Source organism: Canis lupus, chromosome 11 (genome assembly GCF_048164855.1).
Source record: "Canis lupus baileyi chromosome 11, mCanLup2.hap1, whole genome shotgun sequence".
Taxonomy (NCBI): domain Eukaryota; kingdom Metazoa; phylum Chordata; class Mammalia; order Carnivora; family Canidae; genus Canis; species Canis lupus.
Window position 1 is genome coordinate 31,138,633 of NC_132848.1, and position 14,164 is coordinate 31,152,796.

The 14,164-nt window shown below is 38.2% G+C and overlaps 1 protein-coding gene across 28 annotated transcripts in view; it reads left to right on the forward strand.

Annotated features, from left to right (window-relative positions):
* RBFOX2 (RNA binding fox-1 homolog 2) overlaps positions 1-14,164 on the forward strand; it is a 273,798-nt gene that overhangs the window by 247,481 nt on the left and 12,153 nt on the right. For 10 of the 28 annotated variants that reach the window (XM_072844136.1, XM_072844127.1, XM_072844132.1 and 7 more), the window contains 5 exons: positions 1,000-1,060; positions 4,598-4,651; positions 4,771-4,863; positions 5,951-6,095; positions 9,797-9,836. In XM_072844136.1, the coding sequence (XP_072700237.1) occupies positions 1,000-1,060; positions 4,598-4,651; positions 4,771-4,863; positions 5,951-6,095; positions 9,797-9,836 (393 nt within the window). Of the gene's footprint in view, positions 1-999; positions 1,061-4,597; positions 4,652-4,770; positions 4,864-5,950; positions 6,096-6,587; positions 6,694-7,405; positions 8,552-9,796; positions 9,837-12,772; positions 12,816-14,164 lie in introns of those variants that run through there. The other 18 variants (XM_072844137.1, XM_072844141.1, XM_072844128.1 and 15 more) reach the window with 10 other exon arrangements.

The window sequence follows — 14,164 nt, forward strand, 5'->3', positions numbered from 1 at the left end:
TGTAAATTCCCAGAGGCAAGACATTTATATTTGATATGTTTTGGTAATTTAAAAAACTGGTCTGTTCTCCGACCTGACAAAACGGTGTACAGCCAGGTTCTATGGTGATACTGCACCCTCCTTGCAAGAGCTTTAGGCTGGTTCTGACACTGGGCTGCAGTCTTCTGGCTTTGAGGCTCCATTCATCTTTTTGTCATCAGCGCCATCCTTGTAACATCTACTTACCCTAGCACTGAGAATGCTCTAAATTCTGCACTTCTGTAATGAGGGTGGAGAGAACCATAAAACAAAAGAAACTAAAGCTTCATTTTTTTCAGTTAATGCCTCATTTAAAGACCTTCTGAAAACCTATTCTTAAATGGATAGACCACATAGTCTAGAAAATTCAGAATGGTCCTCAGTATGGTCAACATGGGATTCTAAGCTCTGGTCTTTTGGGTTTTTTGGGTTTTGCTTTTTGTTTTTTTGTTTTGTTTTGTTTTGTTTTACAAACAGTAAAATCTTACAGTCATCAACAATTCTGAACATTAGTACAGGTGAAATCCATAGATTTATTTTCTTACCTTCCTATAAATCTATTTCCTAACCCATGTGGCAAGCCTCTTTTATTAATGAACTTATTAAGTTCATTTGCAAACAGAGCTGTTTCAAATTTATTTCTTCTGTGTTTTCCATAATTCGAGACTTCTCTGTTTTAAGAGATCTCCAAAAGAACTTACGAATATATCTTTCCTTTGGAGTACTTATTGCTAAAATAGCCCGAGTTTTCCATTTGGAGACCAAGAAACTGCATTTTACTCTCGTTAGCCTCATTTTATAAACACTTTAATTAAAATACTATATATCAATATTTTATATTGCTATATTAATTATTTAAATCAATGTTCTCTGAAATTTACATTTTATTAAACTGAGTGCTGTGTTATCAGATGAGCAACTCCAGGTTCCCTAATGTGGTCTACTTTCTCCCTACCCCTTCCTTTTTCTTTGTATTTTTAGGTGAATAATGCTACAGCACGTGTAATGACCAATAAGAAGATGGTCACACCATATGCAAATGGTAAGAGGTTACAAATCATCTTCAGAAAGATGTCACTTACTTTTGTATTAATATGTGGACTTTTGGTAATCATCAAAGAATCTCTTGATTTCAGTCTTATGGCAGTTTAATTTAGATTGAAGTATTTTCTTTACTAGGAGAGTATTTTTACCGTTAACTTTTTTCTTAGAATTAAGCTAAGTTTTTCAGTAATTCAGCTGTTATGGTCTCCATAAAGTTCCTCATACACAGTGCAAACACGTCATTTGAGGTTACCTATCAACCCAGTGGGGTCCCACTGGGGCACCCTCATTTTTAACTGCTGTAGTTCTTTGTGGTAGGATAGGCTTCTCCATAATACATGCCCACCAATGCTTACTTTTAGTACTGAGCCCTCCCTGCTCCTGAGCATGAATGGAATAATTCTTGACCCCTTGCTCTACTTTTAAAGGTAGGCTCTAGAGTTAACAGCCATGATGCACATGGTTTTCTATCTTCTATTCCATGATTACATGTTACATGGTGGGTTTCATAAATATTTCTCATTGAAAAAGAAACCTTGTGAATATTGTGCCTAACAAAAGCAGAACCTTTACATCACTTGTCAGTTTAATCTAGACTCATTTATCTAAATGAGATAGAATTTACTTTGAGGGCAGCCCCGGTGGCCCAGCGGTTTAGCGCCACCTTCAGCCCAGGGTGTGATCCTGGAGACCGAGGATCGAGTCCCACGTCAGGCTCCCTGCATGGAGCCTGCTTCTCCCTCTGCCTGTGTCTTTGCCTCTCTCTCTCACTCTCTCTCTCTCTCTCTGTCTCTCATGAATAAATAAATAAATAGTTTTTTAAAAAAAGAATTTACTTTGAATCTGCAGTGCAGCAGTGGTTTTGCCAGCTGTGTTCTGCAGGGCCTCTAGGGGAAGGGTGGAAAGGAAACCCATGGGTTGGGTCTTGAGGCCTGCAGCAACTCCTGTGTCATATATATTGGGGCTCTGCATGAAATTTTATCTAGAATCAAATGGGATATTTTCTGCTTTTTAAAAGTTTGAATCTGGGATCCCTGGGTGGCGCAGCGGTTTGGCGCCTGCCTTTGGCCCAGGGCGTGATCCTGGAGTCCGGGATCGAATCCCGCGTCAGGCTCCCGGCATGGAGCCTGCTTCTCCCTCCTCCTGTGTCTGCCTCTCTCTCTATCTATCTCTCTATGTCTATCATAAATAAATAAATCTTAAAAAAAAATAATAATAAAAAAAAAAAATAAAAGTTTGAATCTACTGCTTAGATAAGTATTGTATTTGCTGGTAATGTCCTAAAATCAAGTGTAAGAATCTTAGTATATTCCATGATGTCTCCAATAGATAGATTTAGCCCAGCTTCTCAAACAGATGGTACAAATCAGCATAATTTGCATTTATCAGCATAATTTACATTTTGCCTACCCATTTATCAATGGTCTATCTTGTGATACCACTGCCTCCCCCTTTACCTCTTGTTTTTTTTTTTTCAATGCCCATAACAAAAACAAGTTTCTGCAATTTTGATAATAACTCATGTAAACAAAATAGGAAGGAGAGGCAAAGTTACATTTCCTTTAGATCCAGGGAGAATGCTGTGGTAGAAAGAGTCACTGACTAGAATTGAGAAGACAGAAATTCTACTTCTAGATTTGACTCATTTTACTCTGTCAGTGGACCAATCTTTTTAACCTGATTCTGTTTTCATCTCTCTTAATTGGTGATCACAGAATTTTAGCACCTGAAGCCTCTATAGAAGTCATCAAAATCCAGCCCTCTCTTAGCTTATTATTTAGGAAATTAAGCCCAAAGAAGTATAGTACTTATTCATTGTCCCAGATGTGGTACCTATCTTACCTCTCCCCTTGGGTTTTGTGAAGGTCAAAATACATTGTAAATTTGTACAAAACCAAACATACAAAAAAAAAACTAAACGTACTCAAAGTATTATTGACAGCATACCATTACATACCATTATTAAAATATGTAATATACTTAAGGGAATGCTTAAGTAATGGTGCCATTTGCAGGAAGAAAAAAGTCATTTTTTAAAATATTATTCTAAATTAATACTCAAGCCTAACCAAGCCAAACTTGAGAGACCAACAGCTGCTTGTGGTTTAAAGCTTCTGAAAAGAGTGCGCTAGATGCCTTCTAGTGAAGTCTCAGCGATTTAGTTTACATTGGTTGGAATCACTTGATTTGTCTGACATTGTAGAACATTTGTGTTCTTACAACTCCAGTAACATTTGAACTGAGGTATTTGCCCAATTTTTATGTAAAATCATGTGTTCACCATCTATGAGCACATAAAATAATGAACGGGGGTTAGATTGGTTCAGGATGAATGAGTTTTCTCTTGAATACTGTCTCCAGTCTTTAAGAAAAATAATGGAGTATGTTTGCTTATTTGTGTAAAATTCAATAAAAGTCTATTGATTAAAGTTTTCATATGAAATTCTACTCCTTGGGGATCCCTGAGTGGCTCAGCGGTTTAGCGCCTGCCTTTGGGTCAGGGCATGATCCTCGAGTGCTGGGATCAAGTCCCGCGTCAGGCTCCCTCCATGGAGCCTGCTTCTCCTTCTGCCTGTGTCTCTGCCTTTCTCTATGTGTCTTTCATGAATAAATAAATAAAATCTTTAAAAAAAAAAAAAGAAATTCTACTCCTTAACTATCAATGGGCAGTAGTACATTTTTCTCTTTTTAACGTCTGCTATATTTCTATAAATATGAAAAAGGGGGATGAAGAAATAAAGTTGACACCAAACCTAATGTTTGCAAGTACTTAAAGTTTATAAATGCTTAGGTTGGTACTCAACAGCAGTCTAGTATCCTTTAGCTAAAACAACTAATTAAGTATGTTTATTACCACTTAAAATCCCAAAAAATGCATGAAATTGGGGATGTACCTTGAATTTTATTACTGAGTGTCTCTTCTTGTTCACTTGGCTGAGGATAACTGCACCGAAATTCCATTGGTAAATCCCAAAGAAAGGGGATTTTCACTTACCTAGATTTCCATCAGTATGGTATAATTGAACAGAGTCAAAGATCAGCTCAAATTTAAATTCAGAATATACCTTTATAAAGCAGTGAGAGTAGTAAACAGTGTGAAGATGATGAATAAGAAAGTGCATCACAGTGTGGTGTACAATGACATATATTCTGCCTTTCTCATTTTTCTAAAAACAAAGAATTTTTTTTTCAAAGAATATGTTCTAAGCAGTTCTATGAAAGAGACGAAACCAGAGCCCAGGATTTACTTTTATTTCTTACATTTCTTTGTCCTTCTCTTTCCTCCCACCCAGTTTTTCTCCTCCCCATTTGCCCCTATACCTGCAACACCCACCCCCCCTTATTATCCCTTCACTGTGCTTGTTCTGCTTAAAGATGCTCAGGTGTGGAAGTGACCCATCAGCTGGCGTCTACAGAGAAGATAGTGTTGGGTGGAGCTTAAATGCAGGGATGTCTGGAGCCAGCTTTCACATGCCCTCATCACACCTTTTCCTCATGGAGTCTTAAATGCTCTCTGTCCTCTCTTCCATTGCAGGTTGGAAATTAAGCCCCGTAGTTGGAGCTGTATATGGCCCTGAGTTATATGCAGGTAGTATTTCATTAATTTTTCCATTTGGCCTATTGACCATGACAACATCTGTTGGTTTTCGATCTACTATTCCTTTGTAATCTTTTTGCATTTTTTTTAATTTTTTTAAATGCAATCAGCATCCAGCTTTCAAGCAGACGTGTCCCTAGGCAATGATGCAGCAGTGCCCCTATCAGGAAGAGGGGGTATTAACACTTACATTCCTTTAATCAGTAAGTAGCCTATGTTGGCCTGGCATGGATTTTGACTGTTGTGAGTAAACAGTGATGTGTCCTAGTCTTTTTCTTCTTCCCCAAGTATAATATATAACTGAGGAGGAGGCCTTCTCAAGAGAGTTAAATGCTGTCACAGTGTCCCATCCTGCTTAACCTGTGTAAGAATCTTTCTGACCAGATACTGAGATTGCCACGAAGCATAAATAGTTGGAAAAGGTCAAGGGGATTGAGGACATGTGTAGAACATTTTAGTCTGCACTTGATTTTAAAACCAAAGAAATAGATACTTGTGGAATATAATATGCATGTTCTCTGCAGGTCAGCTTTGGGCTTTTTAGTAGAGTATCATTTAGAAGCACCTCCAGCATTAATGATTATTCTCCCTCTGTTGATACCTCTGAAGTCATTCTGACCTGAGCCATTTTGCTCTAGCAAGGTATAATTAAAAAGAGTTCAGTGAACATGGAATAAATGTCTCTGTGTGCTTTCCAGAGGATAGCACATTTAAAATAGACCTTTAGAAACTTTCTGCCTCTCTGAAGGCCACAGGATTACAAGGGAGAAGTCGTTTTCCTCTCCCCTAACATTTCTGGATTAAAACATTTTAGATAAAAGAATAAAATGGACTAATGAAATATCTAAAGATTATTGTATGCCTTGGAGGTTAGCACCACATACAAACACAAAAGACTGCTCTTATGAAGAATAATTATTAAGTGCACATAACAACATGTGAAAATAAGATTAATAATTGGCCAGTTAAAGAATTAATATCAACAATTTAAACTGCCTGCAGAAATTAAAAGTCTTGTCTCTTACTACGGCAGTAGTCCTCAGAGCTTCTTGACCTCTTTCTCACCAGCTTGCATTGTAAAGGCCAGAATTGTGAAGGAGCAGAGTAAACTCACTCAAGATTGGATGATGAACGGAGCATGCATCATTAGTTTTTGCATATTGGGTCTCTCAGTTTCTTTCTCAGAAAAGATGTGATAATCTCTTCCAACCTTTCCTGGAATTGGTTCAAAGCAAGTTGTGATTGTACCCCTGCTATTGAATTCAAGTTGACATTCCTGTCATATTTTGGGTCTCCCTTTAGTTCCTGGCTTCCCTTACCCGACTGCAGCCACCACGGCAGCCGCTTTCAGAGGAGCCCATCTGAGGGGCAGAGGGCGGACGGTATATGGTGCAGTCCGAGCGGTACCTCCAACAGCCATTCCCGCCTATCCAGGGTAAGCACTAGATTCCAAAATAAGCAGCTGGACAGAAAAGAATACCATGGCCCTGTCACAACTTCTGGGACGTTGCCGTGCCACATTGTAGAGATTCTATGAATATTTGTAAATTAATAGATCAGATGGCAAGAATCAAAATATACCATTATCAGTATATACAAAATATCGATTTGTTATATAAATCTTCATTTTGGCCACCTTAAGCCCTCGTAGTAGTGGCTTAAGACAGCAGCCAGAACTGTCTTGTGTTTACTAGCAGTGTGTTGGCATGGAGTTCACTCAGCATCGCACGAATATGGATTAACACTACTGCAGAGAACAAAATAGGAACTCAAGACTGTAGTACGAGACTGCATCTGCTGTGCTCAACCCCCTTATCACTGCCCTGTGTTGGGGCTGAGGCTACCACATCGTCCTCCCTTTTGGTTTCACTGCCTGGGTGGTGAGCAGCAGAGCTAGCTACCCACAATGGATTTGCTTTCTTTGTAGGAAACGGATTAAAAGAGGTTAATTCAAAGATGAACCAAGTCCAATTGAATCCAGGGAGAAAGGGAGAAGTAGGAAGAATTAAACTACAGTTGGCTTCTGAATGATGGTAAAACAACTAATGTAGCTGAGCATCCTTCACCCTTTGATTTTTGTATGGAGGGTGTCTCATGCAGTGGAATGATTCCATAGCAACAAATAAATCCTTTGCTATTGAATGGGGGAGAAGGAGTGAAGATAGCAGGTTTTGTTTTTAGTTGTTTCTCAGGATCAGCCTAAAATGTATATATATATTTTTTTCTTTTTTATAAAGAGTGGACTTCAGTAAGTTAGTTGTACCAAGGACTTTCTTTCTTCAAAGAGGTGACATTCGTGTTCTTCATCTTTTCTCTGCCTATGACAGGTTTTTGTCCATATTCTTCCTGAGGAATAAACGTAGGGGCAGAGGAGCCTATTCATTCCTACTTAGTTAAAACACAAAGGGAAAGAGCCTCCTTTGTAGGTCCTTTTCTGACAGCAAAATTGGCTTTGAGGTATACTAACTTAGCATTCATTTCTAGACCAAGTGGACATGCCATTAGGGGTGCTCCGTTACATAGATTTAAAGCATTTTTATTAGACAAGTGTGCATGTTGAAATGGACAGACTCCAAAAGCCGCTGGAAGAGAACTGCTTTAGAAATAAACTTTTGTTTGCAATTTATAAATGTTTAAATCCCATGCATTCCATCATCTCCATCTTCTGCCATTACTTGCTTTTAATTTTATTCTTTCTTCTCTCAACTTGACCTTTGACCTTCAACCTCTGACATCTCTTTAAAGAAGTGAATAAAGATGCAGTATTACTTCATCAAGAAATACTCAAGTAAAACATAAAAGCAAACCTTTTGGAAGTTCTGCATACCAGGAAAAATTGTTCATGAAGCGCCTTCCATTTCAATCCAAGAGAGTTAACCGTCATGCTTGCAAAGCGATACCACTCACCAGAAACATGGGACTTCTTTATTTTGTAATTTTCCTGAGTTACTTTATAAAAACGGTTGGATTTGTTCCTACTCGATGTAGCTCATTTCAGTATATTGGCCAAACTTGAGAACCCATTCTCTGTGTCAGGATTGTGTTCGCTCAAAGATATTTTATCTTTATGTCTAACCATACCAGTCTCTGCATTACATTGAACGCTGATTTCCCATGTTTTCTTTTTTATTAACTAAACCACCAGTTTACATGGAAGATGGCAAGGAATAAGTCCAGTATTATATGGGGAATGGCCTAAAATTGCTTTTAAGCTTAGTAAACTAATTTCATCATTAATCATTGTGCTCTAGCCTCCTTGTGGCATTTGATACAGGGAATATTAGAATTCTTCTAGAATTTAGGTGAATATTCCCACTGAGTGATACAATTTAGGGTAAACTTGATTCATGTTTTTAATGCCACCATCCCTCTCTGTAGAAGAGATGTTTGTAAATTTTACCTGTATTCCCTACTGAAATAATCAAAAGTTAATTAATCACCACTTGGCTTCAGTGCTTTCCATTCTGTCAGCTTTCTCATTATGAACAGGTGTCTTTTTTACTAAAATGTAGTTGAGTAGCAGATTACTTTCTAATAATCAAGCTTTAACTGCAATTGGAAACTATGAAAATGGATAGAATATAGTAGCAAAATGAGCATCACAGATGAGTTTAGTCTGCCTGTTGTGTAATACAAAGGCACAGCATATTTGGGGCATTGCACAGTATGACCATCCTACCCTGTAAACCCAACAAAATGTCATTGTAAGTAGAATTCGGAAACCTTCCAGCTACCTGCAAAAAGTAAATTATTTCATATTCAAGTTAAAAATATGATTTAAAGACCTCACTTACTAGTTTATTTATTACAACAGAGAAGATAGTGGTTAAATTTGCCAGCTTGTTTAGTTGAATAAACAATAAACATATCCAAATCTTGATTTAACAAATATGAAGTAGAAAGTCTTATCTTTTATCTCTACTGCTGTTCCATGTCTTTTGGTCCCAAAGTAATGTTTTGGGGAAGTCTGTATGCACAAAAATACCTCAAAAGGTTTGAAATCTTTGATTATAATAGCTTAGTTTTGCCCAGGATTTAAAAAAACAAATTCATGTATTTTGTTTGATACAAATTCATTTTTCTAAACAGGAAAATAAACCCTTCTATTGCTAATCAGCTACTTTTTCAGTTTGATCCTTTTAATAAATAAAACAGGATGATCCTTGGTCATGCCCAGAGCGTCAGTTATCAATTCTATTTTTCAGAGTTCAATGAATGCGCTTATGGTCAAAAAAGAACCCTTAAAATCTTCCAGTTCCTCCTTCCCACTCTGGATTATATTGTTACTATCTGGGATCCCCACTGCACCTTTCAATTCTTGGACCTTGGACCAATCACCTTAACCTTTAGCTCATTATCTCTGCTTGTGAAAGCAATGCATTGTGGGTATTTTTGGTTGTGTTTTTTTTTTAATTACATTTCTCTGTTTACTTTGGTCAGAATTGATTGACTTGTTTTTCTGAGGTGTTGCATTGGTTCTTAAAATGCTGAATAATAATACTTTGCATGCTTGTGTGATCAGCCAAATCTTATCGCATGTCTAATGTGCAGGGTAAAAAAGCAGGTGATGTATGGATATCAAAAAATGTGCATACTTCTAGGAATGTGAAAACAAAATACTAAACATAATTTTGAAACATCCTCTATATACAGGTCCTGCCCTCATTCTTTAGGTTCTTTTTTTTTTCACGTTAGACCCCTCCCTCCATGCTTCTTCCCACCCCCCATACACATGCAGTCATTTTGAAATTTATTCCTAGGGCAAGCTTTTTTAAAAAACAAAACAAACAACTCCGGGTAGGAAATTTGATGTTTCTAATCCAGCAGCCTTTCAATGGTTCTGTTAGGCCCTCTGGGAGCGCTTTTTATGGTTTTAATCTTCCTATAATTCCCAAGTATCCAGGTATTCACTCCAGTTTTGCGCTCCTCTGCCTCCTCGCATGTCCTGGAGCTGTGTAACGTGCGTGTGCACTTTCACATTTCTCTCACTGACGCGCTGTGGCCCCCAGCCCCGGTTATGTATTCATACATCACCTGCCTGTGTAGAGCGCATGTGCATGCTGCCGTCCTCAATAACCGGAATGTGTTTCTGTTCTTTTGTTTTTTTGTTTTTGTTTTTGTGTGGATTTTCTGCAGTGTGGTTTACCAGGACGGATTTTACGGTGCTGACCTCTATGTAAGTACACATACCGGGGCCTTCTCGACCCCATTCCCTGACAAGCCAGCCTTTTTTTTCTGTTTCTTTGGTTTGGTTTGTTTTTTTTTGTTTTTGTTTTTGTTTTTGTTTTTTTACATATAATTTGTTTAATTTTTATTTTCTTTTTCCTTGTGGATATATATATATATATATTTATATATTTAAGAATGCAAGCATGCTTCTCTGCCACTGCGCTTGACCCTGGGTGCAAAAACTAAGCCTTTGGGTTTCCTGATCATTGCTAGAGTCAGTCTACTGGACATATTCTTTTCCCTTCCCTATACCCACAGATGTTCTATGTACGAGTGATTTATTTGCGAGATGATCAGCAGGTTTAAAGTCTTTTATTACTGTCGTATCATGTGCATACATAAATAACAGGATAGTTATATTAGCTTAAACCAGCTCTCTCTCTTTTTTGCTTTTCTTCTCATTTCATATCCCTCTTTAGATCATTGGAGCTTTGAGTTATGTAGATGGCAGTAAGCTTTCTAAACTATGTTTTCCTATTTTACATATTTTGAGAAAGCATTACCCTGTGAAAGAGAAGGGAGGAGCTGATGCCCATGAAGAGTGGGGATAATGAGAGGAAACCAAACACAGTGCTTCAGGCCTTGCTTTATCCAAAGGTCCACAGCTGGCGGGTCTCTTCTTAAGAGCCATCTGGAGGGAAGCAAGTGGCATAAGTAGCAACCTAGACTCTTCTTACAAACATTTGACGATCACACAGGATTTGTTGAGTCTACCAACTATGGTAACATCATTATTATTATCCATTATTAAAACTGTCTTGTAGCTAAGTTCTGTGATTGGTTTGTCACATATTTAACATGTGGACAAAGTGATCTAACTGACAAGAATCCAAAAGTTTTTGAGCTTTGAAATCTTTGATAAGACCTTTCCACATGATCTGTTTCTGAATACAAGCTTAGTCAAACTGCACAAATCATTAAGAAATAATTTAAGAAAAACTTGTCAGCATGCAATTATTTCTTGGGCATAGGTTAAAAATTGTCCAGAAATGCTTTCTCCACCCTTACTTTCCCAAATCAGTAAGTGTATACCTTTGTAGTGACCTGACCTGTTTCCACAGATTTCTGCTAGAGATTCTCTGGCATTGAGAAAACTGTAATGCACTTTCAGAATGTACTTAGAGGTTGTGTGTGTTGCAGTAAGTAGAGATAAGATAGAGCAGTCCTCTGAGATAATATAGGTGACTGGACACACCTATCCTATTTAGAGTAGACCTGCAAAGTTTGCCTTAGTTTAACAAATGCTTAAAGGAATCCTAGCCATGAATTAGTCCAACCCTCTCACTTCCTATATATATATATATTTCTTAGATTGTGACTCTCCAGGATTATGTTATTTTTTATAGCCAAGCACAAAACTCAGCTAATCCATATTTCATTACCTCTCTCAGTGCTTTAATTAAAATCCACATCTTTGCTCAGATGGTTTTCAAGAAGCAATGAAAGATACCTTTTTTCTTGTGGTCACAGTAAAACTTGAGGGTTGGGGAAATATTCTTACTTTTATACCAAATGACATTTTTCTAGATATATGTATTTGCATATGATCTTAGCATGTACATTCTCCCACATACATTAGTATCTGTATTCTATGATACTCATCTTTATGTTATTTAAATTGTTTCCCTGAAATCTGATCAATTAGAACATGCTTTTTCATTGGAATTATTTCTTAAGTCAAAGGCTCGGGTTTTTTTCTCTCTCTAATCTTCTTTGGGAATTTTTTTTTTTAAGTATGATTTACTTCTACCTTGTTTAGATTTGCCTACTTCCACCTTGTATAAAGGAACCAACCAAATATTTGCTTATAGTGCTTTCATTTCTTTAGTTCACAATATAGATTTTATTAAGAGAGAAATGATTTTTCTGTACTTAGAAAATACTCTTGAAAAAAAATTTTTAATCTACATTTTATGAAACTAGTCAGAAATAATTTAGTAACCTTACTGAAATACTTGTTTGACCAGTGGTGTCTTGTTAACAAAAAGAATTAATCATAATGTTATTATCATTTCTTAGTTCCTATCTTAAAGCAGTCACTTGGAGGGAAAATTCGGTCACCAGGGCTACAATAGTATCTGACCCTGCTAAGGAAAAACAAGACTAGACTACACACTGAGGTAGCTGTTGAGTGAAGGCTCATGTAACAACAGCTTGGAGAACTTTATATTCCTGCTTCCAGATGTGAGGTAGCAAGGGACGGACACACACACACACACACACACACACACACCACACACACCCTCACACCCTCTGTGTTTCCGTGAGTTTGTTCTGCTTCTTTCTGTACATTTCCCTGCCTGTTGAAATCTGTCTGTACACTGAATCCTTGTTTCCTCGGAAATAATAGATTAGCAATAGGAAGAGTGGAGGGTTTATCCGGTACTTGGAGCACACTGAATCAGAGCTTGAAGAAACATGAGGGAAAAGTGTTTAAGCTGCCCATTTTGTTTTAATTTACATCAATTTAGGCTATTAATTGTGGAGATTTTTTTAAATCCCTTCCCTGTTCTGTTGTTAGTCCGTAATCCCTGCTAGCTGTTTGCTTCCTTTCTGTTTCTTTTGTGGCACGTTCCTCTCTGGAGAACAGATCTAGCAATTGTGCCCGCAGTTTGTAAAGAGACTCCAGTGAGAAGCCCTGAGGGTAGCAGATAGATGTGTGTCCTCCCCGCCCCTCTTTTTCTTGACCAGTAGAAAAGGCATACTTCGCCCTAATTCACTTTTTAAAGGGATAACAAACTACTCCTGATTCTTATCCTGTGAAAAGCATGCTTGCATCCAAAGGAAAGAAAAGGCTGGTGGGCCCCTTAGCGGGCTTTTTGTATGATTGTTTTCCTTCCACAGCTGTGTTTTTTGAACTGCTCTTCCTGTGTTCTGTTATAGAATAGTCTTACAGGAACCAATCATTAGCGCTAAAATACCTCAGGTAGGAGTGCCAGTGTGACCTGCCAATCAATCAGATTGTGGATTGCAGTGAAAAAATTGAATTATACTAACCATTCCAGCTCCACGTTAGAGATGGGAACAGAGGCTTTTTTGGACAACCGAGACTTGTGAGCGTGTGATCTAAGCCCTGCTACCTCAGCAGCGCACAGTCAAGTTCTATACGTGATGGCACCTCCTCCAAAATTAAGTGCTCCTGTCCCATTGCTGCTGTCCACACCAGGCGTGTGCTATGCACTGTCCCATCACTGCCACCTCTTTTAATTTGTCAATCACATTTATCCATGGTATTTAAACTGGGCTTTTATACTTGGAGATCTTAGCAGGTGGGGACATTTTCTCTCCACTGTGAAAGAAATGAGGAAAGGGAGGAAATCAAGTCTGTGCACACAAAACTCCTGAAACCCCGAATGGGCCCCCAGGTGAGACTGTAGTAGTGATTGGACTGTGCTGTTACCCAAGTTTGAAGTTGCCTGAAAATCTAGACCCACTGGGACTTTAAAACTTGAAAACATGTATTCCCCTTGCCCTCTTCGCCTTTCTTCTTAAAAAAAAGGTCAGGGAGTTCATTTGGAAATAACACACTATTAGGTTTGCTGATAGCTGGATGCTTGGGGAAAGAGAACCACTGACAGCCTGTCCAATTCAGCTAGTCTCTCCTTGTGCCCACCTAGCGAGATTTGGGAAATGAACTAATTTGGGGAGATGTGAAATATGGAGTGTGTGATTCGTTAAAAATCATCTCTCATCTACCGTTCAAGTCACAAGTGGAAGATAAGAAGTTGATCCTAACAGTTTCTTCCCTTCACCCCAATTTTAAATAATAATAAAATAAAATTTAAATACTTCTCCTTAAGACCTTTTCTTATCTACTTTTAAAAGTAGATAGGTCTCCATCAAAAACAGCAACAATATTATCATTATTACAAGTGTTTGTATTCACTTCTGTGTTACATTTAATCCAGGGGTGCCATGTTGCCACAGAAGAACAGTCTTCTAAGAGCCCTTCCTGCAGGGTCCATCTAGAGCAATGGCTCTCAGCTGGAGCGGGGAAGAGGCAAGAGAAGGGAAGAGTTACAATTGGGTAGGGACAAATAAAGTGGTCCCCAGAGGCACGGCATTCAACCCATGTTCCTTGGGCTAGATCTCTGCTCCCTGCTCCCTGTAGTGTTTTTAAGCACCACACCTGCCTTTCCACCCACCAACCCCCCACTCCCTTTGCTCTGTAAATCTGTATACCACATGCAAGGAACACATGCTCATTTTGTCTGCTGGTCCTGAAATACACACTCTTCTCCTCAGTATCCCCTAAAGTCACTGTCTTCCAGGTAG